This window comes from Salvelinus namaycush, chromosome 37 (assembly GCF_016432855.1).
Source record: "Salvelinus namaycush isolate Seneca chromosome 37, SaNama_1.0, whole genome shotgun sequence".
Taxonomy (NCBI): domain Eukaryota; kingdom Metazoa; phylum Chordata; class Actinopteri; order Salmoniformes; family Salmonidae; genus Salvelinus; species Salvelinus namaycush.
In genome coordinates, this window is record NC_052343.1 from 6052331 (window position 1) to 6079232 (window position 26902).

Consider the following 26902-nt stretch of genomic DNA (forward strand, 5'->3'; position numbering starts at 1 on the left):
ACCCAGCAGCGTTGCAGTTCTTGACACAAACCGGTGCTCCCTGGCACCTACTACTATACCCGGTTCAAGGGCACTTACATGTTCTGTCATGCCCATTCAGCCGTGTGTCAATTGTCTTAAGGCTTCTTTAATCTGTCTCCTCCCCTTCGTCTACACTGATGGAAGTGGATTTAACAAGTGACATCAATAAGGGATTTCACCTGGATTAACCTGGTCAGTCTATGTCATGGAAAGAGCAGGTGTTCTTAATGTTTTGTATACTCAGTGTACAGTAAAAAAGCGACAGTAGCTATACATATTTATATACAGTATTAGTTCAATTGTAGCTCAATCATAGGTCATTAAGGATGATAATATACACTTGTTAAATCTATTATCAAACATCACATGAAAACATATTCTTTCTTGCTTCTTTCGTCCTTTTTTTTTTTTTTTTGTATCAGAATAGAATAGCTAAGACAAAATAGTAGAGACATTGTCCATCGACAGGGATTCCGGTCTGTATGACATCTCTAGTTTCTGTAGAATCCTTTTGGTTTGGGGCTGTAACAGAGGAAAACAGAATGGTTCGCACTGTAAATAACCATTCTCACACAGTATTTCTCAAATATGGGAGGCAACAAAAATTCTGTTTTCCTCTGAATTTAGTTGGCAAGAGTGTCACGCCCTGACCATAGTTTGCTTTGTATGTTTCTATGTTTTGTTTGGTCAGGGTGTGATCTGAGTGGGCATTCTATGTTGTATGTCTTGTTTGTCTATTTCTATGTGTTTGGCCTGATATGGTTCTCAATCAGAGGCAGGTGTTAGTCGTTGTCTCTGATTGGGAACCATATTTAGGTAGCCTGTTTTGTATTGTGGGTTGTGGGTGATTGTTCCTGTTACTGTGTTCCTGTGTTTACGTTACGGGACTGTTTCATCTTCGTTCATTTTGTCGGTTTATTGTTTTTGTTCGTTGTTAAAGTATTCCATTAAAATGGATAATCATCACGCTGCATTTTGGTCCTCCTCTCTTTCGCCCGACGAAGAACGTTACAAAGAGTTGCATCAAAGTTTAGGCTTCTACCTTGAACCCGCATCACCTTGAACAACTCTGCACAATCAAGGCCAATACACAGACTTTTTGTCCCTCAACCTAACCAAATTTGAGGGTGTGTGTGTGTGTGTGTGTGTGTGTGTGTGTGTGTGTGTGTGTGTGTGTGTGTGTGTGTGTGTGTGTGTGTGTGTGCGTGTGCTCAGGGAATGACACTCACTCTTTGCAGCGGCAGACTCTGCGTTTGCCACGTCTGAGCATCATCACCCGCTGAAAACCAACAGAAACACACACACAGGAAAACTCAGTAACACTACCAACAAGACACAAAATGTAAGAGGTAGTGAGTACATTTTTAAGCAAAACTAAATATCTGATTAAATCACCAAACTGTACCTGTCTGTGGCGTCGGCTGAGGATGACAGTGAGGATGAGGAGGAGGATGAAGATGACGGCTGCGGCACAGATGGTGACCAACAGCCACACGTCCATGGGGACTCGCTCTGTCCATCAGAAGAACATCAAGAAAAACAAAATCAGTATGGAAGTTCTACATTGTTCCCAGCATATCAAATCAATAAAGATGTATTATCGTATGACAGTATGTGGTTTTCAATAATACTATTATAAGGTAGGTGTTCAAAGCACACATCAGAGCTTCCTTTTTTACAGGCTTATAGTACTGTCTGCTATATGTACATTGTACTTAATTACTGAAGTAGTACTGTGGTACTATACTGTTTAAAGTGCTGCAGTAAGCGTGGCCACTGGCCAGTGAGGCTAATTACACCCTAACCTCAATAGTCACAATCTAACCTCCACACGGACCACGCACCCTAACCACATCCTGACCCATGTCACTTCCTGTTTCTCCTTTCTTACCGATCTTCAGTGTGATCTCCACTGATGTCAGCTTGGTTTTGTTCCTCCACAATTCACACCTCCACCTCCCACCATGTATATCCCTCGCTTCCGGGATGGTAAGATGGGCGGGGTGGGGGGAGGAGCCTAAAGCGAGGAGGGAGGATTGGCGTGGTGGGATCCATTTCACTTTCAGGTCAGAGGTCAGAGAGTGGCCCAGGGTGCAGGTGAGGTTGACCTCCTGACCTACAAAGGCCACTGGAGCTGGAGAGGAAAACACTGGACAGGAGGAGAGTGAGTGAGAGAGAGAGAGAGAGAGGGAAGAGAGACAGACAGACAGACAGACAGACAGACAGACAGACAGACAGACAGACAGACAGACAGACAGACAGACAGACAGACAGACAGACAGACAGACAGACAGACAGACAGAGAGACAGAGAGACAGAGAGAGAGAGAGAGAGAGAGAGAGAGAGAGAGAGAGAGAGAGAGAGAGAGAAAATATTCACAATTTTGATGTGAATAAAAGGGGAGACAGACAAAATATATATTATTTTACAAAAATGTGGAGAAACATGTTTTTTTTTTTGTATTAATTCAGCTGGCATATTATCCTGGCAGAGAGAAACGTCATTGTAGCTGTCACAGATCCCTCCGGAACTTTCATCACGCACACCTGTCCCCTATTCCCACTGATTAGTACTGTATAAGTGTGCCCTTTGGTTTCCATTGTCTGTCGATTATTGTTACAATGTCCGTTGGTGCGTGTGAGTACCTGTGCTGTGTGTTTTGGCTTTCGTGCCCTTGTGGATTGCCAGATGATTACGGGTCTCGTCCCGTGTGTTAATCATTGTGCGCGTGTGTATATATTCGAGGTACTCCTCGCTCTTTTGTTTGGGTTTCAACCCTGTGTTTTGTTACGTGTTTGTTTGGTCTTCGTCCCCCTGTGCCTTTACATGCCACGCTGTAATTTGGGGCGTAATAAAAAAAACTATTACGCATTCCTGCGCCTGTCTCCCGAATCCTTGTTACCAGTGTGACAATACCCTATTAAAACAAGTGGAGCCAGACAAGTGTACTATCCACTGAATTAGACACAGGACACAATACTCCGGGGACAGACTGTTCCCAATGATCGACAGAAGGAGATGAGAAAACTGTCTGGGTGTAATAAACAGAAGCATAGAAAAGGGGAATAGCATTGCCATGACGCTGGTGTGACGGGTTTGAATGTCAATGAAAGGAGAAAGAGGGATAGAGGAATAGAGAGGGAAGAAGGGAAGGTTAGAGAGATGGCGGGAGGTACTGATTGAACAATTGAAAGCTGACAAATCAAAGTGATCTGTCACTCCTCACTTTGTAGGCAGAAAGAAGGGGGAAATAAGCAAGGGGATAATTAAAGGAGGGAGGAAGGAAGGTAGCAACCAAGTTAGGAAGTAAAGAAGGTAGGAAGGAAGGAGAAGGACATTTTTTCAGGACTGCCGCAAAGCTTGACTTACCCTGTAGCACCTCCACACACGTACTTCTCTTCAGTGTGTCGTCCCTCTGGAATTCCACAGTGCAGGTGTACTCGCCCCTGTCCCCCTCCGTCACCCCTTTCTTTGACAGGGAGAGGTTTAGATTTTTCCTCTGCAGGGCTGAGACATCCAGCCCTCTCTTCTGATTGACCACCCAGGCTAATGGAGGCCCCATGGAGAGGTTGACGAGGGTCTGGACAACCCCAGTGAGGGAGCCTGCCGCTGGGCTTGGGGTAAAGGTCCAGCGGCCTCCCTGGATGCTCTTTTCCTGGCTCTCTGACCAGGATAGAGGAGGAGGAACGGAAAAGAAACATGGCAGATGGAGAAGAGAGAGGGAGGAGACAGAGGTGTAGATAGGCTGTGGATGAGCGGGGGAGAGGTCTGAGAAGGGAAGAGAGAGAGTGAGAGAGAGCAAGAGAGTGAGAAGAGAGAGAATGAGAGACAGAGATAGGTTAATATTGTTATTGTAGTTGTTGTTAATGGTAATCACATGTCCACTACTAATATTATTATTGCTGTTGGTCCCACCATTTATTTATATATAAATATATATTTTGTATATATATACATATATATTTGATTTAGATTTTTCGATATGTATACTTTGACAATGTAAGTAATAATGAACTTGCCATGTCAATAAAGTCAATTGAATTGAATTGATAGGAAAGGGACAGTTTAAACTCAGTCTGAAGACATTTTACCTCTTGAGGGGAAATTATTTAATCTAGAAGACTATAAACCATTTTATCTAACTCAACACTTACCTATTACAGTAACATGGGTGTTGGCATAGGCTTCCCTGCCCTGGTATGTCACCACACAGGTCCACTCTCCATGGTCTTGGCCAGTGACCTTCATTACTGTCAGGCTGCTGTCAAATCTGATCTGGGCACGCGTGTCCTTGCTCAGGTCCTGTTTCTGGGGACTAAGCCATCTTCTCTGTGTCCCCTCAAATATTTCCCCTATGTCACACTTCAGATTAAGATTCTTCCCAGCCAACAGGGGAGAGACTGGCTGTACACTCACTGAGGGAGGAGAGATAGAGAGAGAGAGAGAGAAAGAAAGCGAGAGAGAGAGAGAGCAAGAGAGAGGTGGGGGTGTATACAAAGGTACATGTGTATACATGTGTGTGCAGTACTTGTTTCCCCCACATGATGGTGACAGAACACAATGTCCCATTTCCTTCCTCATAACACTGACACGAGACATAGAAATCCTCTCTTTTTCACTCTGCACTTACCATGGGACAGTCTGAATGTGGTGAATGAGGTAAATGGTGTTGGCCTGAAATCTTTCAGTTCACATCTGAAGGATTGGAAGTCCTCCAGTCTGATGTTGTTGATGATCAGGGAGAAGTCCGTCTTTGACAGAGACAGCCTGTCTTTCCACAGTGGATCTGCATGTCAATAATCAAGTGATTAATAGTAGTAGTAGTAGTAGTGTGAATGAGAAATGTGTCTTATGTTATTCCCAACCCACCTGGACACCACACAAACATATGTGAATGTAGAAGCAGCACAGGGCCACCTGCAGAGGCAGAGCACTTAACCCTGAACAGGTCAAGGGTTAAGTGCTCAAGAGAACAACAATAGTAGGCACCTGCCAACTACCAAGCACTGTTTTGCTCAATATGTTTACGGCTCAAAAAGGTCACGCTCGACTAAAGATGGATACCCTCTAGCACTAATCTCACTCACCTGTCGTCTCTCGACCATGGGAGTTGCGGGATATCAAAGATTTTGTGTCCATCCCAAGGTACCATTGTACCAACACCTTTTCTGAACCCCACTTCGATCTGGGGAGAGTGACCGTCCCTCCCACCTGACCATACACCATCACATCTCCAGCCCCTGAGGGAGAACACAGAAGACAAGATATATATATATATATATATACTTATATATATACTAGTAAGTTACCTTTACAGAAATGTATCTGTTGCTATATAATAGAACATAGAGTATGAATCAAATTCAGAACATACTCTCTTACCTGTTGAAGTGATGAACAATGCAATAATGATTGAAAGGAATCCAGAAACGTACTTCATTTTGTAATTTCTCCTGAAAACAAAGAGCAGCAAAAGCTGAATAAGACGCATTGCTATAGTCATGTATTTCCTGTCACCCAAGATCAAATACTGTGGAAACAAAACAACAGTTCACATCAAGTAGTATCGCTTCTTCTTGGAATACAACAGATAAAACAATAACATATAGCTTTACTTGTTATATCCTCCTGTAGACAGTCTACTGACGGAAAGGGGCATAACGTTAATAGGGCAGTTGTCAATTACAAATTGTCACGTTAACCTTTTCATATAATACAATAACATTTTCACATAACCATTTATATTATAATTCTTTTAAAATCACTCTATAGTATATTCCACGAGAGCTAGCTACTCTTTTCTACCGTGTCATCCAGTTCAACTACTGTGGCTACTGTACAGATGCGCGTGTACCTGCAAAAAGTAGCCTATATGTTTTGACATGTGTTTTCACAAAGTAACATTGTTATGCATTACTAATATAAATATGAATTGACACGATTTTTTGCCATGTTTTGTCATGGCATTAATCAAAAAATGCATTAGAAAATGTTTTGCCTCCCATCATTACGTAACTGCTACGACCGCAGCACAGCCGTGGCTAAACAAGTAAAAACCCTCGCCCTCTCCTGTACAATTGCTTTATTGTGTAATTGCAATCGACACTAGTCTCCAAATTAGCAATAGGCATGTGTCGGGGGATTTTGACGCAATTTATAATCAAAGCTCATTCTAAATAGCCTATTTCGTTCTGTCAAATAGGCCAATTATTGATACAGTAGAAGCAGCCAAGTTTGTTTGTTTGTTAAAATACTGTGGTACCTCTAGCTTTTACTCTTCAGCATAGTACAGTAAAAATGATACACCTGGTAGTATTCTAATTTACAGCAGTACAATCGGAAAAGGTTGTAGGAGTAATAGTGTGCTAAGTGAGAGGTCTGGCTTTGGATATCCTGGCCTATACCCTCTGTGACAGTGTCACATACCTCACTCAGTGTGTTCAAGCTGTGTAAACAAACCAAGCAGCCCACAGTCAGCTCTTTACCTGAAAAGTTACCCATCGCATGCTTGAGAATCCCCCCTCCCCATAATAGCCTAGTTGCATCACAGTTCATTCAGAGCCTACAGATAAAACTAACAGGTAGGGGCACCTTGCATCGTTTGTCCTGTCTAGAACAGAATACAATAGAATATCTATCATTATAGAATATCGATCCTTATAGAAAATCTATTATTATAAAGTATCTTTCATTGCAGAATGTCTATCATTATAGAAGAGACTATCTAGCCTATAGAGTATATGTATCACTCAACTACAAGGCTTGACGTCTGCTATATTGACTTGCATCGTGTGAGTCTATGTTTACTGCAGCGTCCAGGTTCATGCCAGGGAAGTGGTGTGTTGTGTGGAGGACATTGAAATCAAATCGCCCTTTGCTGTTTTGCAATGAGACGCAAACAGAAGGGTCGAGAGAGCCTGCATTATGTTTTCTCTTCTGCTGATTACCCAGGCACCTCGAGGGTGGTCAGGCACTGGGTACTTCTTTGCTTTCCAGAAAAGTGTGCTAACCTAACCACAATGCTTTGTTTGTCTTTGGCAGGTGCCAAGAAGACCACTACTCCTCTTTTCCAAGTAGACTAGGAGTAAGACGTCTTTGAAACCACTGCTGTTGCGTGCAGTCGTCTGCAGAGGTTACTGTACGAAGCTTTTTACTGTATGAAGTCTTTTTGGTGAGTCTGTCTGGATGTTTTTATAACTCGTTCGTTTTTAGACTATTCAAGTTAGATACCAGATCTAGACCATGTAGATAGACACACACACACACACTCTCTCCTGACCTGGATCTGTAGTGATTCGAGGTGTGCCGGTCAGGCCTGGTTTCAGCTCGACTGCGGGTGGACGCCAGAGTCACGAAGAGAAACTTTTACTTCCCATTAACGGTATTGATTTCGAAACACTTCTGCTGGCTCAGCAGTTGATTCGTTGCAGACTTTCTTTGTTGTGTCAACCTTCCTGAATAAAGCCTCAACAGCACATGACAGAAAGGTTACTGTCGGAGCTTCAGCTACTAAAGTGGAAGTGATCTTCCATAACCCCAGAAGTCACTGTCCCTCCAGCACTTTGTGTTCCTCATTGCAGCTGATTAAACGTTCTGGCTGACTGCTTGACGTGGAGGCATGTGAAATCCTCCTAAATGGAAGAAACATGTCTCTTTAAAAGCAATGATACATTTAGTTTTAGGCTATCTTATCTTGTCTTTGGTTGTGTGCTCCTGACAAGGTCTAATTCTTTTATTTTAAGAGTGTGCCTCTATCATTTCATCAGAATCTTAAATGGACAGTGAGTTTAGAAATGGTAGCCCTAATCCTAGGCCTATAGTTAGATTCTTTTTTTGCTTAACTTGTTGTTGTGGGAGACATTGGATATTAGGGCATATAATATCCAATGTAACGTAACAAAATGTGGAAAAAGGGAAGGGGTCTGAATACTTTCCGAATGCACTGTAAATCAGGCTAAAATATGTTGTTGTTTGTCTGTGTTTACTTGTTGATGTCACAGTGACTGCTGATCGAGAGCAGACCTGACTCCGGCCAGGCGGACACATTGTCGTCGCTCTAAATCAATATCAGGTGACATACATGTAGCATGATGCTATTGACGTTTAATAATAGCCCTGGTTCTAATGTAGAGGTCAGATACACACTGCTCCTGTTAGAAAAGTGTCTTCATTTTCCACCTTACTATATTATAGTTATCATACTATACTGTACAAAATTATAAACGCAACATGTAAAGCGTTGGTCCCATGTTTCATGAGCTGAAATTTAAAAAAAAAACGCTTAGTTCTCTAAAATTCTGTGCGCAAATTTGTTTACATCCCTGTTAGTGAGCATTTCTCCTTTGCCAAGATAATCCATGCACCTGACAGGTGTGACATATCAAGAAGCTGATTAAACAGCATGCTCATTACACAGGTGCACCTTGTGCTGGCGACAATAAAAAGCCACTCTAAAATGTTTTGTCAAGCAACACAATGGCACAGATGTCTCAAGTTTTGAGGAAGCGTGCAATTGGCATGCTGACTGCAGGAATATCCACCAGAGCTGTTTCCAGAGAATCTAGTTTTAATTTCTCTACCTAATAGCTGCCTCCAAAGTCGTTTTAGAGAATTTCGCAGTACGACCAACTGGCCTCACAATGGTAGAACACGTGTATGGCGTTGTGTGGGCCAGCGTTTTGCTGATGTTAACGTTGTGAACAGAGTGCCCCATGGTGGCGGTGGGGTTATGGTATGGGCAGGCATAAGCTACTGACAACGAACACAATTGCATTTTATCGATGGCAATTTGAATGCACAGAAATATCCTGACGAGATCCTGAGACCCATTGTGAGGCCCACTTTATTTTAAGGTATCTGTGACCAACAGATGTATATCTGTATTCCCAGTCATGTGAAATCCATAGATCGGGGCCTAATGAATATATTTCAATTGACTGATTTCCTCATATGAACTGTAACTTAGTAAAATCTTTGAAATTGTTGCGTTTATATTTGCGTTCAGGATAGATATTACGCTAGTTATTATAGACCAGGTATTCCCAAACTGGGGTATATCCAGGGGTACCCGTCGAGGGAAGTGAATGCGATTCACATTTTTATATATATATTTTAAATAACACTTTTGTCACGTTCCTGACCTGTTTTCTGTTATTTTTGTATGTGTTAGTCGGTCAGGGCGTGAGTTTGGGTGGGCAGTCTATGTTATGTGTTTCTATGTTGGTTAATGGGTGACCTGATATGGTTCTCAATTAGAGGCAGGTGGTTTACGTTTCCTCTGATTGAGAGCCATATTAAGGTAGGTGGTTTCACATTGTTTGTTGTGGGTGGTTGTCTCCTGTGTCTGTCGCGCCACACGGGACTGTTTCGGTTTGTTTTGTCCGTTCGTTTGTGTAGTCATTTTTCCTGTTCGTGAGTTTCTTCGTTGTATTGTAAGTTCTTACGTCCAGGTCTGTCTACATCGTTTTGTTATTTTGTTTATTATCAAGTATAGTTCGTTTTTCGTCTTGTTTTGAATAAATATCATGTCATATCACAATGCTGCGCTTTGGTCCAATCCCTACTCCTCCTCGAAGAGAACATCCGTTACAACTTTCAAACAGTCCATTTAGATTTTCCAACGGGGCTATACATTTGGGTGTGGTTTCTTTCTCCCATGAGTAGCCTCGTTTCACTGCCAAAAATAAAATCATCTGGTGTTCAGTCAAATAAAAACACAATGTCAAATACAGGTAGCCTAGTCAAATAATTAACATCCAATCACATTAACCGTTACTCTCTCGCGGGAATTCCACTAACAGTCCGTATGTAGCCAAACGTAGGTGCTGCTCATTCTGTTTGCTCGAAAATGAATAAATGGTAAAAAATAAAGTAAGGCCCGCGTCCATAGAGACACATACCAGCTCTACTGGTAGTACTGCTACTACCAGCAGTATAACACCTGCACCTGTCGACGTCACATGTTGTTCTGCTTCCACGAGCACATCCAATGCTAGCATCAGTGATTCTACATTTGTTGTTAGCCCAGCTAGCATGGACACTGACAGTTGTGAATCTGATGCAGCCGAAGCTACTGCCCCCTTACCCGGGAAAGCACCGAACAACAGACAGGGACGTTGGACCATCGAAGAGGCACAAATATGATCAAAACTACATTGATTTGGGGTTCACTTATATTGGGAGTAGTGCCTTTCCTCAGCCACAGTGTGTTATATGTGCAAAAGTACTATCTCACAACTCGATGAAACCTTCACTCTTGCGCAGACATTAAGAAACAAAATATGCTGTCACGTGTGCTCCCTCTCCGGCGCTCTAGGTCACAAGGCTGCTCGTTATGGCGCACACCTGTCACCATCGTTACACGCACCTGCGCGTCATCAGACTCACCTGGACTCCATCACTTCCCTGATTACCTTCCCTATATATGTCACTCCCTTTGGTTCCTTCCCCAGGCGTTATTGTTTCTGTTCCAGTGTTAAGTCTGTGTGTTTTTCGTGTTTCTTGTTTTGGTTAATGTTGTGTTTATTTATTAAAACATGCACTACCTGAACTTTTTTTCCCGACTCTCAGCGCACATCATTACACATGCCAATTTGAAAATGTTCAAGTAGTAAGACGTATAAAATCAACAGATACCATTAATAAGAAGGGTCTAGAAGCCCTTGCCTGTCCTACCAAGTGGCTAGGACAGGCAAGCCCCATACTATTGTTGAGGACTTAATTCTTCCTGCTGCCGCAGATATGGCCGGGACAATGCTGGGGTAAAATGCCAAAAAAACTATGCAGACAATGCCTTCATCAAACAACACCGTTTCACGACGCATCAGAGAGATGGCAGGAGATGTTTTGAAACAATTACTGCTTCGGATACAAGCCAGTGAATTCTATGCGTTACAGCTGGATGAGTCAACAGACGTGTTGGGCCTGGCACAGGTCCTGGTATATGTCTGTTACGTTTATGGAGGTTCAATTAAGGAAGACATTCTCTTCTGCAAACCATTGGAAACAAGGACAACAGGAGAGGATATTTGGAAAGTACTGGACAGCTTTGTGACATCAAATGGACTTTGGTGGTCAAGATGTGTTGATATCTGTACTGATGGTGCAAAAGTCATGACAAGGAGACATAGTGGAGTGGTAACGCGTGTGCAAGCAGTTGCTCCCGACGCTACTTGGGTACACTGCAGCATCCACCAAGAGGCTCTTGCTGCCAAGGGAATGCCTGACAGATTGAAAGACGTTTTGGACACTACAGTGAAAATGGGTAACTTTGTTAAAGCAAGGCCCCTGACCTCTCGTGTATTTAAAAAAAGTAAGTATAGCCTCCCGGGTGGCGCAGTGGTCTAGAGCACTGCATCGCAGTGCTATGCTGCGCCACCAGAGTCTGGGTTCGCGCCCAGGCTCTGTCGCAGCCGGCCGCGACCGGGAGGTCCGTGGGGCGACGCACAATTGGCTTAGCGTCGTCCGGGTTAGGGAGGGTTTGGCCGGTAGGGATATCCTTGTCTCATCGCGCTCCAGCGACTCCTGTGGCGGGCCGGGCGCAGTGCGCGCTAACCGAGGGGGGCGGGTGCACGGTGTTTCCTCCGACACATTGGTGCGGCTGGCTTCCGGGTTGGAGGCGCGCTGTGTTAAGAAGCAGTGCGGCTTGGTTGGGTTGTGCTTCGGAGGACGCATGACTTTCGACCTTCGTCTCTCCCGAGCCCGTACGGGAGTTGTAGCGATGAGACAAGATAGTAATTACTAGCGATTGGATACCACGAAAATTGGGGAGAAAAGGGGATAACATTTTTTTTTTTAAGAAAAAAAAAAAAAAGTAAGTATTGACACGTAAGTATTGACACGTTTTTTTGAATTGAGAGACGTGCTTAAAGTTTTCTTTACTGACCATAATTTTCACTTGTCTGACCGCTTGCATGATGACAAGTTTCTCACACAACTGGCCTATCTGGGTGATGTTTTTTCTCGCCTGAATGATCTGAATCTAGGATTACAGGGACTCTCCGCAACTATATTCAATGTGTGGGACAAAATTGAGGCTATGATTAAGAAGTTGGAGCTCTTCTCTGTCTGCATTAACAAGGACAACATCATTGTACGATTTTTTGTGTGCAAATGAACTCAAGCTTACGGACAATGTCAAATGTGATATAGCGAAGCACCTGTGTGAGTTGGGTGCGTAATTACTCAGGTACTGGATGGATGACACAAACAACTGCATTCGTTATCCCTTTCATGCCCTGCCTCCAGTCCACTTACCGATATCTCAGCAAGAGAGCCTCATCAAAATTGCAACAAGCGGTTCTGTGAAAATTGAATTCAATCAGAATTTCTGGACTGGGCTGCGCTCAGAGTATCCTGCCTTGGGAAATCAAGTTGCTAAGACACTGATGCTCTTTGCAACCATGTACCTATGTGAGAGTGGATTCTCGGCCTTCACTAGCATGAAAACTAAATACAGGCACAGACCTGTGTGTGGAAAATGATTTAAGACTGAGACTCTCTCCAATACAACATTGCAGAGTTATGTGCATCCTTTCAAGCATACCCTTCTCATTAACCTGTGGTGAGTTATTCACAGTTTTCGATTAACAAATAAGGTTTTATATGTAAGATGGCTAAATAAAGAGCAAAATGATTGATTATTATTATATTATTATTTGTGCCCTGGTCCTATAAGAGCTCTTTGTCACTTCCCACGTGACAAAAACTCACACTCGTTCTTATGTTTAATAAATGTATCGTATAGTGTGTGTGTGGCAGGCTTACAAAGATGGCAAAAAAATTATATTTGAGAGTGCGCTGACCCTGGTGCTAGAGGGGGTATGCAGATGGAGGTTTGAATGTTTGAAGGGGTACGGGACTATAAAACGTTTGGGAACCACTGTCCTACAGTATCACTGTATTGTGATGTTATGTTCAATAAAGGCAGCAAAAACTGTAACTGAAGAGACCCAATTTCTGTTCCTCCCTTTTGTCATGTACTGTAAATGCCATTTTTTACCCATTTAAAACACATGTATTTAGATAAATTCACTGATTCACATTAAATTGATTTCATTTACTTCCCATTCCCATGAGAGTGATTCTGGTTGCGCAATACATCATTATCAGAGTAAAAAAAAGAGAGAAAGGAAGGGGTTTGTGGTGGTCTCTGATTTAGAGAAGTTGAGCGACAGACAAAAAGAAGAGGAAGAACGAAGAAAGGTGGAGGGAGAGAAGCAGTAGCTTTGTGGTGGGCCTTGGTTGAGAGAGGGATGGGGGAGGAGAGAGAGGGGGCGAGTGCCTGAGGCTGTGGTGGGCCCTGATTTCACGAGGTGTAGATTTGTATCCCTATCCTCACCTCCTCCCCTCTCACTCACTCACACACCCCCTCCCTTCCTCCTCTATTCCACGAAAGGCGGATTTCTCCACGCTTGATGGAAGAAAAAAAAGACCACAATGGCAGTCGAACACCGGGAGTGTGGTCTATGGTAGTTTTTTGATTCTGTTTTGTGTGTTGTGTGTGCATGCATGCGCGTGTGTGTGTACATGTGTGTGTGTGTGTGTGTGTGTGTGATAGTTGTTAGGTGTGTTGTGGGTACTTTCAGAATTTTTGTCTGAAGCGTTCTGCACCTTTTAATCTCTTTTCATCTTAAGACAATTCTCAATCATTTAACCTGTGTGTGAAAGGAGTACAGTCAGCTCCTGATCAATGTAACAGCTTCGGGCTGTCATGACAGGGATGTGCACTTAAAGGTAGCATGGAGTTATCGGAAGCAATTCAAAGAATGTAATATAATCAGGATTGTAAAACTTTAGTGTGTTCTGTCAACTAGGCTGCAAACAATATCCCCTTAGGGGATGATTATGGTCTATTGAATTTAACATTGTAGAATTACTCCACCAAACTATGAATAAGTGCATGAATAAAACATAGTCCTTTTTTATTTAACTTTAAAATCCACATGTATCATTATTTAACAAATGTTTTTTACAATGATGGACTACCCCCATACGACGCTGGGCCAATTGCACACTGCCCTATGGGACTCCCAATCACAGCCAGATGTGATGCAGCCATGATTTGAACCAAGTACCGCAGTGATGCTTCTTGCCCTGAGATGCAGTCTTAGACCACTGCGCCACTCGGGAGACGAGTTAGTGTGAGCTGCCGTGAGCTGGCATGTTATCCAACGTTATCGTGTAGAAGTCAGGTTGTCTACCCGGGGGGTACTATACAACAATATACTAGTAGTAGATTGCTCTCTTGGTAAAATAAAAGTCAAGGATCAAGGTACTCTTTATAGTGTGTTAGAAAATGAACTTGCTACCAGGGTAAGGGCTATTATATTGGCAGCAGGTAGCCTAGCGATAAGAGCGTTGGGCAAATAACTGAAAGATTGCTAGATCAAATCCCTGAGCCTACAATGTGAAAAATCTGTCTTTGAGCAAGGCACTTAACTCTATTTGCTCCAGGGTGGCTGTTGATAATTGCATACCCTGGCTGTGACCCCACTATCCAAGGGTGTCTCAGGGGAAGTTGCGATATGCAAAGAAAACAACTTTGAAATAGGACTAATGTGCATTCGGAAGGTATTCAGCTCCCTCGACATTTTCCACATTTTGTTACATTACAGCCTTATTTTAACACCCCATAATGAGAAAGCAAACACAGGTTTTTAGGCATTTTTGCAATAAATAAATAAATAAACTGAAATATCACATTTACATAAGTATTCAGACCCTTTACTCAGTACTTTGTTGAAGCACCTTTGACAGCAATTGCAGCCTCGAGTCTTCTTAGGTATGACGATACAAGTTTGGCACACCTGTAATTGGGGAGTTTCTCCTGTTCCTCTCTGCAGATCCTCTCAAGCTCTGAAAGATTGGATGGGGAGTGTCGCTGCACAGCTCTTTTCAGGTCTCTCCAGAGATGTTCAATCGGGTTCAAGTCTGGGCTCTGGCTTGGCCACTCAAGGACATTCAGAGACTGAAGCCACTCCTGCATTGTCTTGGCTGTGTGCTTAGGGTTGTTGTCCTGTTGAAAGGTGAAACTTCGCCCTGGTCTGAGGTCCTGAGTGCTCTGGAGCAGGTTTTCATCAAGGATCTCTCTGTACTTTGCTCTGTTCATCTTTCCCTCGATCCTGACTAGTCTCCCAGTCCCTGCTGCTGAAAAGCTCTAGGAAGAGTCTTGGTGGTTCCAAACTTCTTCCATTTAATGAATGATGGAGGCCCTGTGTTCTTGGGGACTTTGAATGCTGCAGAACATTTTTGCTACCCTTCCCCAGATCTGTGCCTCGACACAATCCTGTCTTGGAGCTCTACGGACAATTCCCTTGACCTCACTGTCAAATGTGGGACCTTATATAGACAGGTGTGTGCCTTTCCAAATCATGTCCAATCAATTGAATTTACTACAGGTGGACTCCATCAAGTTGTAGAAACATCTCAAGGATGATCAATGGAAACAGGATGCACCTGAGCTCAATTTCAATTCTCATAGGAAAGGGTCTGAATATTTATGTAAATAAGTATTTTTATACATTTGCAAAATGTTCTAAAAACCTGTTTTCGCTTTGTCGTTATGGAGTATTGTGTGTAGATTGATGAGGGAAAATTAATTTAATCAATTTTAGAATGAGGCTGTAATGTAACAACATTTGGAAAAAGTGAATATTTTCCGAATGCACTGATAAGCACCTAAATAATTATTAGCAGGTGCATGGGGGAAAATATATATATCCAGTCGTTATGGACCCAGATGAAGGTTTATTGAGAACGTTTCGATTTTTTTTTATTAGCAGTGTGCTGGATTTTTCCTTTTTTATTTATTAGCCATAATATGAAAATGCCTTTATTTAAGTGGCATAAACAGATTCTTAAAAGCTTGGAGGCGCTTCGGCCTTCATCAAGACGTCAAAACTCATCTTGGCATTCGTCGTTCCTATCTCTTTTCATGACAACCTCACCATTCTACTTCATCTCCTGTCTACCTTTCAATTTTTTGTTAAGAAGAAATTCTTATTTACAATGACAGCCTAACAGTGGGTTTACTGCCTTGTTCAGGGGCAGAACAACAGATTTTTACCTTGTCAGCTCAGGGATTCGAAACAGCAATTTTTCAGTTACTGGCCCAACACTCTAACCACTAGGCTACCTGCCACCGCAACTAGGCTACCTACCTACCTGCCTTTCTCTTTATAAAAATTACTTTACATGTTTTAAGATCAAAGTTAGGTAGAGATATCAGGCCGTAGTTTGTGTAAGTAAAATGTTATTTAATTCAGGTCAGCTGTTAGACCTATGTTAATTGTTGTAGTACAATACATTTTATGATGAGATAAAATATGTTTTGAGAAATATTTTCAAGTATTTGTATAGGCCATTCCTCACCTCTAAACTTTGTAAGACTTATCTGTCTGTCGCGGTTGGTAACGGCAGTGAGATATGAGAGAACCAAAAGGAGAGAAGCTGTGAGGTGCTGGAGGAAGAGGAAGCATAACGCTACATAGAAGCGACAGAGGGAGCAAGACAGAGGACAGCAAGACAGAGAGAGAGAGAGAGAGAGAGAGAGAGAGAGAGAGAGAGAGAGAGAGAGAGGACAAGTGATAGAGAGAGAGGAAGAGAGAGACAGAGAGAGAGAGATCGCACCTGAACAGTTAACCCAGAAAAGCAGATGATCGTGTCTGTGGTCAGGGCGGAGGTTAAACAGCAAACAGAGAGAGGAGGGGGGAGGGAGGACAGGATCTGTCTGTAAAAAGGTGAAGGAATAATCTTACAGAATTGTCTCCCATTTTAAGGTAGTGGAAGTCTGATGCCTGCAATTGAATGGTACGCAGTATAAAACATATGATGGAATATAAAATTGGACTAAATCATTGTTCCCTTTAGAGCTTATCAGTATAAGTAATATGAGTATAATTGTTGAACCTTTATGTAAGGTGTGTATTAGCCATGTCACAAATGTAAGCCAGGGGATTGAATTTCAATGGGACCAGATAGGCCTAGCGCAAAGAGGAGTGTCTCTGGTTTGAGGGCATCAGTTCAGAGAGGGCCTATACAGTACATGAAAAAGTCATCATGAAATGTCTGCGAAATGTTGTAAAGTACAATGGCAATGAAACCATAAATACATCAGCGGACAAATAAATTGGGTTGACCGCCATTTCAGCGTTTATCTGAAATGCACTTGTTACCTCTCTTATTCTAGTTTAAGGTTAAGTAAACAGGTTTTTACTTTACTGTGAAAGCAAAGCGGGCTTACGCTCCAGGACAGCATGTAACATTTTATGGTGAAATAAATGATTACAAAGATTCTGCATTCGTTAATGCAAAGTAAACCCACATATGTTTTCTCTGTAAAGATAATTGTCTGATTTAGACACTCGATGGACGACTACGAGCAGTCATAACAATGATAAATAGAGTTACTACATCAATACTTTCACATTGTTTACCACAAATCAATGATCATGGAGTGCTATTATACTATATTACATCTAGCATCTTAGTTAACATCCCTTTCTATACTTACGTTCGGTGGTTAGCGTTGAGAGTCCCTCGCCAATGATCAAGTGCCAGGCGGAAATGTTGATTTTCAGAGAAACAACTTTGCTTTTAAACCCCGTTGCACCTCCCTCACTACTGATTGGTCTAAAAGAAATCGGGAAATGTACAGTTATTGGTCAAGTGCATTAAGACCAAAGCAGTGACATTTTTAATTGGCTGAAGAAAGGGTGGATTATCTTGGCAAAATGTTTCTCTAGCATGTTAGCGCAGTAATCGGTAATAACAGAATATGTTACGTAATAGTTATTATTTGCACCGTTATTATTATATTCATTTGTTGTTATCATCATCATCAATATTATTCTAACCCACATGTCAACAAGAGTCAGTCAATTTGATGTACTTCTGCCAGTCGTTATTCACCTTACATTGCTTCGCTCGGGCCATAAAATTACAAATGTTTTACTCAGTCACAGGTTCCTCTACATTAGGCAGAACATAAATCGGCAGAGAGAAACAAGCAAACTAGAAACACACACAAATACATATATCCCTTCTTTCATTATATATAGTCAAACAACAGTTTAAACATGAAACTGGGTGCCTGCAGCATATATTTATTGAGTCAGTAAAATTACCAAAACTGACATCAATATATATATATATATATAGCCCTTTCCTGTAGTCAAATTATGTTATTCATATTTTTTATAATTTCATAATTAATAAACATACTTTTTTTATGCCGAAAATCCGCTATTTCTATGACAAACGGTTTTGTTTTTATTTCAGTCTTCTGTGTTGCATATAAAGCATAATATTGGGATGCAAACTCAAAATTGAAAACATTTCAGGTGTCTTCATTTTTTAAGCCGATAACCATGTGTGTGAGGTGTATACATTTGTTTCAAAGTAGATTTGTTCAAGACTACCCAGAAACACTTTGTGTGACCCTGATTTAGCCCAGTGCAGTAAAAGGTTAACTAAGTGTACCGATTACAGGCCTGAATCAGATTCGTAGGCCTTTGAAATATACAAAGTTTAACAAAGCATCACATTTAAGAGATTACAATAATGCTGTAAAAAAGCTTAATCAATAAAGCTTACCACTGAAAGACAAATGGACCTGGCCAATGAATCTGTGGTACTGAACCCTTGAAAAAGATTACACCATATTTAGCAGGATCCATTTTGAAAGCGCATAATCCATCCTTATTCTAATGACCACCATCATACCATTTTTGGTTATGAAATGTCATCTTTATCCTACAAACACATGCACAGATTTATAGCCTACATTTCCACACATGAACAAGTTAATAATTTATAGAAGAATTCATATTTCATGTGACTTGGTTGATTGTTTTTTGTTGGTAAAAGCAACACGGTAACATCACAAGATTGGGTACATGAATAAGAGCAGTTGAATGTAGACTATATAATTCATTTAAATGACCATTGAACAGCAGGAACTATTGTAGATTGCATCTTGAAATATTTCCACAGATTTGATGCGAATGTACCAGTATGTTACATATTTAACATAGTTGTGCAATTGTTACTCATAATCAGACATACACCTTGAATAATGTATTCAATGATATTCAATTTCCTACCCGGAGTCACAACTTTTACAAGATAACAAAATTACTTCAATCCTCTTCACAATTATTCTAAACTCATGTATATAACTCAAAATTCGTAATTCATAACACACCTTATCCAATTGGTGCCCCGTGTGAGGAGCATCCCTTACACAATTTGTGCCCCGTGTGAGGACAATCTCCTACAGTTTGATCCTCATTCCACATTGAGAATAACAATGATCTATTCTAGTAAATCGATGTCAAGTTCGATTCATGTATTAAGCGATGTAAAATTCACTGCTAGGCAAATTTCGTGGTGCACAATTTCGACAAGAAAGAGTTGAGATAACTGAAATAACTCTGACACAAATGATCAAGTATGACAAACCAATACAAAAACGTTCTTTCAAATACGAAAAATTGCAAAGAGTCATGCATAATCATTCATCAATGTTACCTCAATGAAGATGAAAAAATGTACTAAATGTAATAGAGTGAATGGAAGCTTGATGGCACTTTTCTGTTTCACTCTACAACTATGATTGCACGTTTTACTAAGTTCAATATAAAACCCATAGCAATTGCAAGTCCCTTGAATCTAGTGCATACCCTATTTGATAACTTTTCTTTAAAACCTAGCAGGTTCTAACCGTTGTCTTGGGTGAAGAAACACCTGTGTTCACTTCACATGTGCCTCTCCATGCTGTATATACCCTCCTTAGTACATGGCTTTGCAGAGAGTGGGATCATGTCTGCACTCAAAACTACAGTAGAACCCCAGAACCCCATATACCACCTGTTAATCTATATGTCCCTAACTACCTGCATTACAAGTTACTGTATATGAAAGTCTTAGAGCTGAAGTCTAGAGATAAACTTGAGATGTGCTCGCGTAACTTGTCCACGCCAAGGCATTTCAAGACTTGTCTTGGTAAAGCCTAAAAGTCAACAACAAAAAGTATCCAACGTTCAATCCGGGTGTTTTTGATTTTCAATAGTATGTTGGCTTTACTGTGTCTTTATGGGAAAGAGAACATGGGCAGCAGGTAGCCTAGCGATTAAGAGTTTTAGGCCAGTAACTGAAAGGTCACTGGTTCAAATCGCTGATGAAAACTGCTAGGTGAAAACTGTCGATGTGCCCTTGAGCAAAAGCACTTAACCCTAATTGCTCCTGTAAGTCGCTCTGGATAAGTGTGTCTGCTAAATGACAAAATAAAACTGTCTAACCATCCAAGACTGTCTTCTAAGTGAAATACAAGGGCAAGGACAAAAAGCTTTTCTATCTAGCACTATTAAATATGTGTGTTAGACTACAAATGCCTTCATGTTCTGCGGCCATTAAAGCCATTGTTCAACTGAAGAGACCTGTACTAGAGAAACACTGCTCAGGTGGTTTGGAGACAAGAACCACAACAAGCACCAAACAAACATGTCACTCACGTCTCATCTCTCTCTGAGGTTTGCATTCTTTCATGCTCTCTTTGTCTGCCGCGCTCTCTTCTGAGATTAACTGAAAAAAGGGTTGAACACACCATGTCTCTAAATTATCACCTACTTGGGCCTTTTGGTAGGACTTTAGAATGCTGCCTTAATAACGGATTTACTAACGCTCTACGCATCAATAAAGAAGTTAGGCGTATGACCTCTGTCGAAAATGTACTGGTTCAAGGACACCATCATCCTCACTCAAAAGATTGGAAAGACTGCAAAACCAGTTCAAAGCTCAAATACAGTAAGATATGTTATGCATAGACTCATAGAAATACACACGTTGTCTCAGATTCCAAAACACGTAGTTTGTTGTATTTATGTTTTCTGATGCAGCATGGGAACGAGAAAGCATTATAAAAAATGTACCAAAGAATCTCCTGTGGAAAACACCTGAAAGTGAGGACTCCCTCGTTAGTCAGAGACCTAACGATTTGAAGGTGTTGTGCACACACCACACAAAGTCATTACCGAACAAGAGAATGAGAGATAGTGTGGGGGGTAGGGAGAAAAGAGGGGGTGATTGGTTTTTCGAGACATCCCTGATTCCTCTTATGATGTCCCCCTCTTTCCTATACGTTGGGTCTCTCTCTCTCTCTCTCACTCTCTCTCTCTCTCTCTCTCTCTCTCTCTCTCTCTCTCGCTCGCTCTCTCTCTCTCTCTCTCTCTCTCTCTCTCTCTCTCTCTCTCTCTCTCTCTCACTCTCGCTCTCTCTCTCTCTCTCTCTCTCTCTCTCTCTCTCTCTCTCTCTCTCTCTCTCTCTCTCTCTCTCTCTCTCTCTCTCTCTCCCTCTCTAACTCATCAGGTGTTTGACGGTCCATTCGGCCACTGGAGGTCCTGGTTGCTTGTTTGATACGGAAGGCAGTCGAACTGAGACATGAAGAGAGCTGTGACCAAGACAGATGGGGAGGTACCTGGTACTGTTCCCTTTGCTTTCTGTCACTTTGAATCATACATTAACTCTGTTCTTTTCTTGTGTTTAAAGAAATAACCGTTAAATGTCAGTGGAAAGAGAGGCTAAGAATAACAGAGATGTGACATTTTGTGAAAGGATTGTGAAAACACATTTTTTGCAACACACAGTTCATGTAGGTAAACTTTGTTCAAGTCCTTTTGAAACCCATATGTTGTGTAACTGCCTCCCTTAGCCCAGAACGTCTCCATCTTCTCTTTCTGTACCTATACTGTTTATCTGTTTCCCCCTGTCTCTCTCTGTCTTTCTCTACTATCCCAAAGGTCTGCATGCTTTGATGTTTTCATGCTGTAAAATGTTACGATTCATTTTATGTGCATGAAAACGACGTACTTCAATGTATGAACTCCAATGTACTTACTCCAACTCAATGTATATTTACAGTAAAGTGTTTAAATAAAGGCAATTCATATCTTATTGTTTGTATTTGAACATATCCGAGAGAGCCTTTAGCTCCCTGCAGGTAAATAAGGAAAGGAAGGTTTTAGAAACCACATTGAGCACTTGTTGTGAATCAGGTGCAATTGTACTTTAGTAATCACCATGAAAACCTTGTCATAAGCTGACGTATATCTGCTAGAATTAAAAACGACAACCCAAGTGGAAATACAAGAGGGAGGACCAAATGTCAAACACAATATCTCAGTCTTACTTTGAATGGAGAAAACGTATCAACGGAGAGAGAGAGAGAGAGGGAGAGAGAGAGAGAGAGAGAGAGAGAGAGAGAGAGAGAGAGAGAGAGAGAGAGAGAGAGAGAGAGAGAGAGAGAGAGAGAGAGAGCTATTAGTCATGTTTATGAAAGTCTGAACGAGGGAATCCTTGTATCTCATTATGAAAAATTATCCCTCGCCTGCACAGTATTGGAAACATGAGAATATTTCTAGGGTGACTCTAACCAAAGGAAGCACCTGCTTCAGTCTGAATGGGTGTTCTCTATTTTTTTAATGCACCTGGAAGAGAGGACCAAATACAGATGTAGTTGACAACAAAATATGCATGTTAAGACTGTCTTACTTTACTTGAATAGGTTTTCTCCTTTTGCGTTCATAGGCATCCATCAATTCCTTTAATAGGCCAGAGTTGTCAGTAGTGTTCTTCAGTACTCAAGTATACAATACGTGTCGTAACAGTAAACTACACCAGTAGCTTAAGCTGCGCACGTTTCCAATGACTGAAACCAGACTGAAACCAGTACAGGTTAGTGTTACTGTGATAGACTTTACAACACTACAGTTTAGGCCCAAAATAAGATACAAGTAACCCAAACCAATGAAATGCAAGTAAAATACTCTAAACAGAATATCTGAATAATATCAGAATATCTGAATGGTGCATAGTAAGACAGTCTTACTGCTTTATAAAATACTGCTCTGATTAAGCTACATGCTGGATTCAAATGTGGGGTGAATACTATAGCGTTGAATGTATTCACAATCAAGTCCTACTGTAAATCCATAGAATAATGTACATTTACTCACTACACAGGGTGATGTGCAAATCCAAGTACAATGTACACCATTTGAAAAATAGTGCTTTATGAAAAGTACATCTCTGTTTGAGTATACTATTGTGAATGACATTTTCACAATTACATTTGCTGGGATTTGCAGCCCTGGGGCTAAACGCGTCTGGATTGAAGACTGCACCAATTTGAGTATTCTAAATCCAGTATAATAATGAATTTTAAGGTCTGCCTAAATTGCTTATCTTCATTGTTACACAGTAAGTTGACCATGAAGTAAATAGATGTGCAGAACTTTCTGTTCTCTATCTATACTGTATATGACTACAGGTATTTGTAAATATATGTTAACAAATACATGAACTGGTGACATATCATGATTTACAACCAAGTAATAGTTTATTAGCTATTTAGCGAACCTTTAAATAAAGTGTTACAGATATAATCCACTAACGTGTTTTGAGCTTGACTAAATATCGGCTGACATTATTATAGATATTCAGCTGTAGTAGATAATGCGTATGCATTGCAACTGGATAATTAGCGTTTTGGCTGCTTTTTAATATTATCAGCATAAACTGGGATGTTTCCTGTTGTTCAATAGACATTTAAATGAATGATATACCCACCCAATGAATGATCTGTTTTCATTTGAGTTTTAGTAAACAATCGTATAAATGTATATCTTGAAACTATCGTATTGATCTCACGGACTGTCCTTTCCCGGCGTCCATTTGGATTGAAACACAAATGTAAGATTGTGACCGTGACAGATTGTGATTACCTTGGACAGGCACATGACTGTAATGTTGTGTTCGTTCACATCCTCATGTTCCTTAACATTTGAAATAAACCTTTTTAGTGATTGAGTTTGCGGACCGTCCATAGTAGGCCTAACCATTCTTTTCCAAAGGACAGTGAAAAATACTACCCTTCAGGGTTGGGCTCAATTCCATTTCAATTCAGTCAATTCAGGAAGTAAACTGATATTCCAATCCAATTCCAATTTTACTCAACGCTTCTCTATGTGACTGAATTCAAATTGAATTGACCTCAACCCTGCTATCCGTGCTACATGCATCACTGCTACTTGTTTCCCAAATGATAAGTAAAGAGGGACCTACTGGTGAACCGTATCCAATTCCTACTTGACCGCAGCTACTGTGCTACTGCCAGAAAGAAAATTCAAACAGCTTTAGGTGGGACATGATCCAAAGACGTTAATGTATCATGTCTCTCTTGCCACAGTTGCTGTTGTTTCCTTGGCCTCGGCCCTCATCAATAGACAGAACTTGTAACGCTCCTCAGCAATACTGAGCTGTACATATATGCATGGGCCGACATTACACCTTACAAATACATAGAACTTTACAACCTCCAGTGCAATTGTAAACTTAATTTCTTGACCGTGGATATTATATTAAATCTCCTCCGGAGGATTTGTGGGTCTTAAAATGAAATAACTCACGGCTACAACAGGTAGAGTACTTTATCTTCTATTCGTTCTCCGATCACAAGAACGCAGCCGTGTAGGAATTACGTCAACATCAAAGCTCTTCTCTTTCCCTCTGGACACACACAGGTAACTTCTGGGAATAATTAAGTGCTTCACAATAAAAGTCTTAAACGGGTACCGGCGGTAATAATGACTCAATATAGATTCAGAATCAAAGTACTATACAACAACCTAGGCTACTACACTATTGCTACAAGTACATGTTTTACCAAATAGGTATGGCATACCCAATGCAAATGTTACTGCGATCCCATGCTGCTATTGCAAACACACTTGTTATTGTTCCAGCGGGCCTAGGCTAGAGTACGACCTAATCAGAGATAGATATACACCAAGTTGACTTCTCTGCATACACTGTAGGCTAAACAATAGTCACACTCATTAGTGTACTTACTCACACCAAGCACTGACTTCATAGCAATCATACAATTTACACCAAATAGCATCTGGCCAGCCATCACCCAATACTCTCAAAATGACTGAAAAAGACAGTATTCAACATGTTATTTCATTACAACTCTGGAAGTATCTAAAGAGAATTGTTTTAATCCCTATTGTAGCAAATGGCGACAGTGTAACGCACCTTGCGGGTCTCCCAGCCCGTAGGCAGACCAGCATACCACTGCTCCCTTTTGGGGGGGATCGTAAAAGGTCTGTTACACAGTCCCCTTCATTCGGGAGAACGTGTCCCCACGCTTCACTATACCAAGACCCTCTCCGATGGCTCCCAAGGCAAGATCCCACCATTGTTGCAATTTTTGCAGACGGCAACAATGTAATGCCCCTCGCGGGTCTCGAACCCAGGTCTTCCAGCCTGTAGGCAAGACCTGCAAACCACTACCTCCAATAAGAGTTAAGCCCTTTTTGGGGGGATTGTAACAGGCCTACCTAGGCAAGGTTTGCTCCAGTATATTCTACATAACCTGCATGTGTCAATTCTGTTGGATATAGCCTACATACACTCAAACCGTTATTGTCAATAATCCATTATATCTTCCAATATATGGTTCCAGCAGTTACGGTAGGGACACAAAGCATACTACTATCTAAGCCCCTGCACCTGAAAACAATATATACATGTACTGTATCTCAGGCAGTTGTCCAGCCTACAGCTGGTCATGTGAGTGGAAAGACCATACACTCGTTTACAGTTACGTCAGGATCATATTGCGAAATATCGGCAGGTATTTCACAAGTCCGTTTTTTGCTGTCGTTCTAAAACCTCCCTGCAACACATACAATTCCACGAACATTGTATTATTAAGGCCCTGTGTCCTTTTGTCATTGTGTAAATTCTCCAAACCCCATTGGGTACCACAAGAGAATATATGATTGATAAACGTTCATATGGCTCTGGGTACTACTCATCCATAGCTATGGATCCCTTTCGTCCAATGTCAAAACTATTCTTAGTACTGGCACAGTGAATGAACTTTTGTGTTTTTCTAGATAATAATTTGCTTCTACATTATCCTCAGTCTGACAAATCCATCTTTATCATAAGTGTGAGAAATACATGTAGTAACACTGTACTCACCAGTCTGATGCTCTCAGTGCAGAGATGAGATCAGGTCTGACATCACTCAGACTGTACACACTGTTACACACAGGGAGACAGGAAGCTAAACTGCACTATATGATCCCCTCTGATCCTCTCACTGGTGCCTTCTGTGTCACATGCACACACAGACGCACACAGACGCACACATGTACGGACACACACACACACACACACACAAACAGACACACAGGCACACACACACGCGCACGCACGCACGCACACACACACACACACACACACACACACACACACACACACACACACACACACACACACACACACACACACACACACACACACACACACACACACACACACACACACACACAGCGGTGTAAAGTACTTAAGTACTTTACTATTTATATTTTTGACAACATTTTCCCTGACACCCAACAGTACTATTTACATGTTGAATGCTTAACAGGACAATGGTCCAACAGTACTATTTACATGTTGAATGCTTAACAGGACAATGGTCCACTTATCGCGACAACATCCCTGGTCATCTCTATTGCCTCTGATTTGGCGGACTCAATAAACACACATGCTTCATTTGTAAATGATTGTCTGAGTGTTGGGGTGTGCTCCTGGCTATCTGTACATGTAAAAAACAAGAACATGGTGCCGTCTGGTTCAATTAATATAAGGAATTTGAAATGATTTATACTTTTACTTTTGTTACTTAAGTATATTTTAGCAGTATATTTTAGCAATTACATTTCCTTTTTAAAATTCTATATATATTTTTCTACTTTTGACACTTAATCCTTAAGAGCACCTGTGCATCAATCTAAGTATCAATCTAAGT

The 26902-nt window shown here is 41.3% G+C and overlaps 1 protein-coding gene across 3 annotated transcripts; it reads right to left on the minus strand.

The window, feature by feature from the left end:
* Positions 1–412: 412 nt before the first annotated feature.
* On the minus strand, positions 413–26176 carry LOC120031194. Of its 3 annotated transcripts, XM_038976833.1 has the most exons (11): positions 26071–26170; positions 17534–17652; positions 5404–5474; positions 5109–5261; positions 4652–4807; positions 4176–4436; positions 3391–3789; positions 1913–2170; positions 1427–1533; positions 1251–1300; positions 413–543 (listed from the first exon to the last, which is right to left on the minus strand). In XM_038976833.1, the coding sequence occupies exons 3-11, from the start codon at positions 5459–5461 to the stop codon at positions 513–515; spliced, it is 1473 nt and encodes a 490-aa protein (XP_038832761.1). In that variant the 5' UTR covers positions 5462–5474; positions 17534–17652; positions 26071–26170; the 3' UTR covers positions 413–512. The 3 variants fall into 3 exon arrangements, with proteins under 3 accessions (XP_038832761.1, XP_038832762.1, XP_038832760.1); XM_038976834.1 differs by lacking the exon at positions 17534–17652 and having other exon boundaries at positions 26071–26176; XM_038976832.1 differs by lacking the exons at positions 17534–17652; positions 26071–26170 and adding an exon at positions 7301–7570.
* Between the last annotated feature and the right edge of the window lie 726 nt (positions 26177–26902).

Bases quoted from the DNA above. Each gene is read 5' to 3' on its own strand.
- LOC120031194 (XM_038976834.1), bottom strand. From the start codon at position 5,461: ATGAAGTACGTTTCTGGATTCCTTTCAATCATTATTGCATTGTTCATC. The intron at 3,790-4,175 runs GTAAGTGTTGAG...TTCCCTTCTCAG, and splicing joins CACCCATGTTACTGTAATAG to ACCTCTCCCCCGCTCATCCA. The intron at 544-1,250 runs GTGAGTGTCATT...CCTCTGTTACAG, and splicing joins AGAGTCTGCCGCTGCAAAGA to CCCCAAACCAAAAGGATTCT.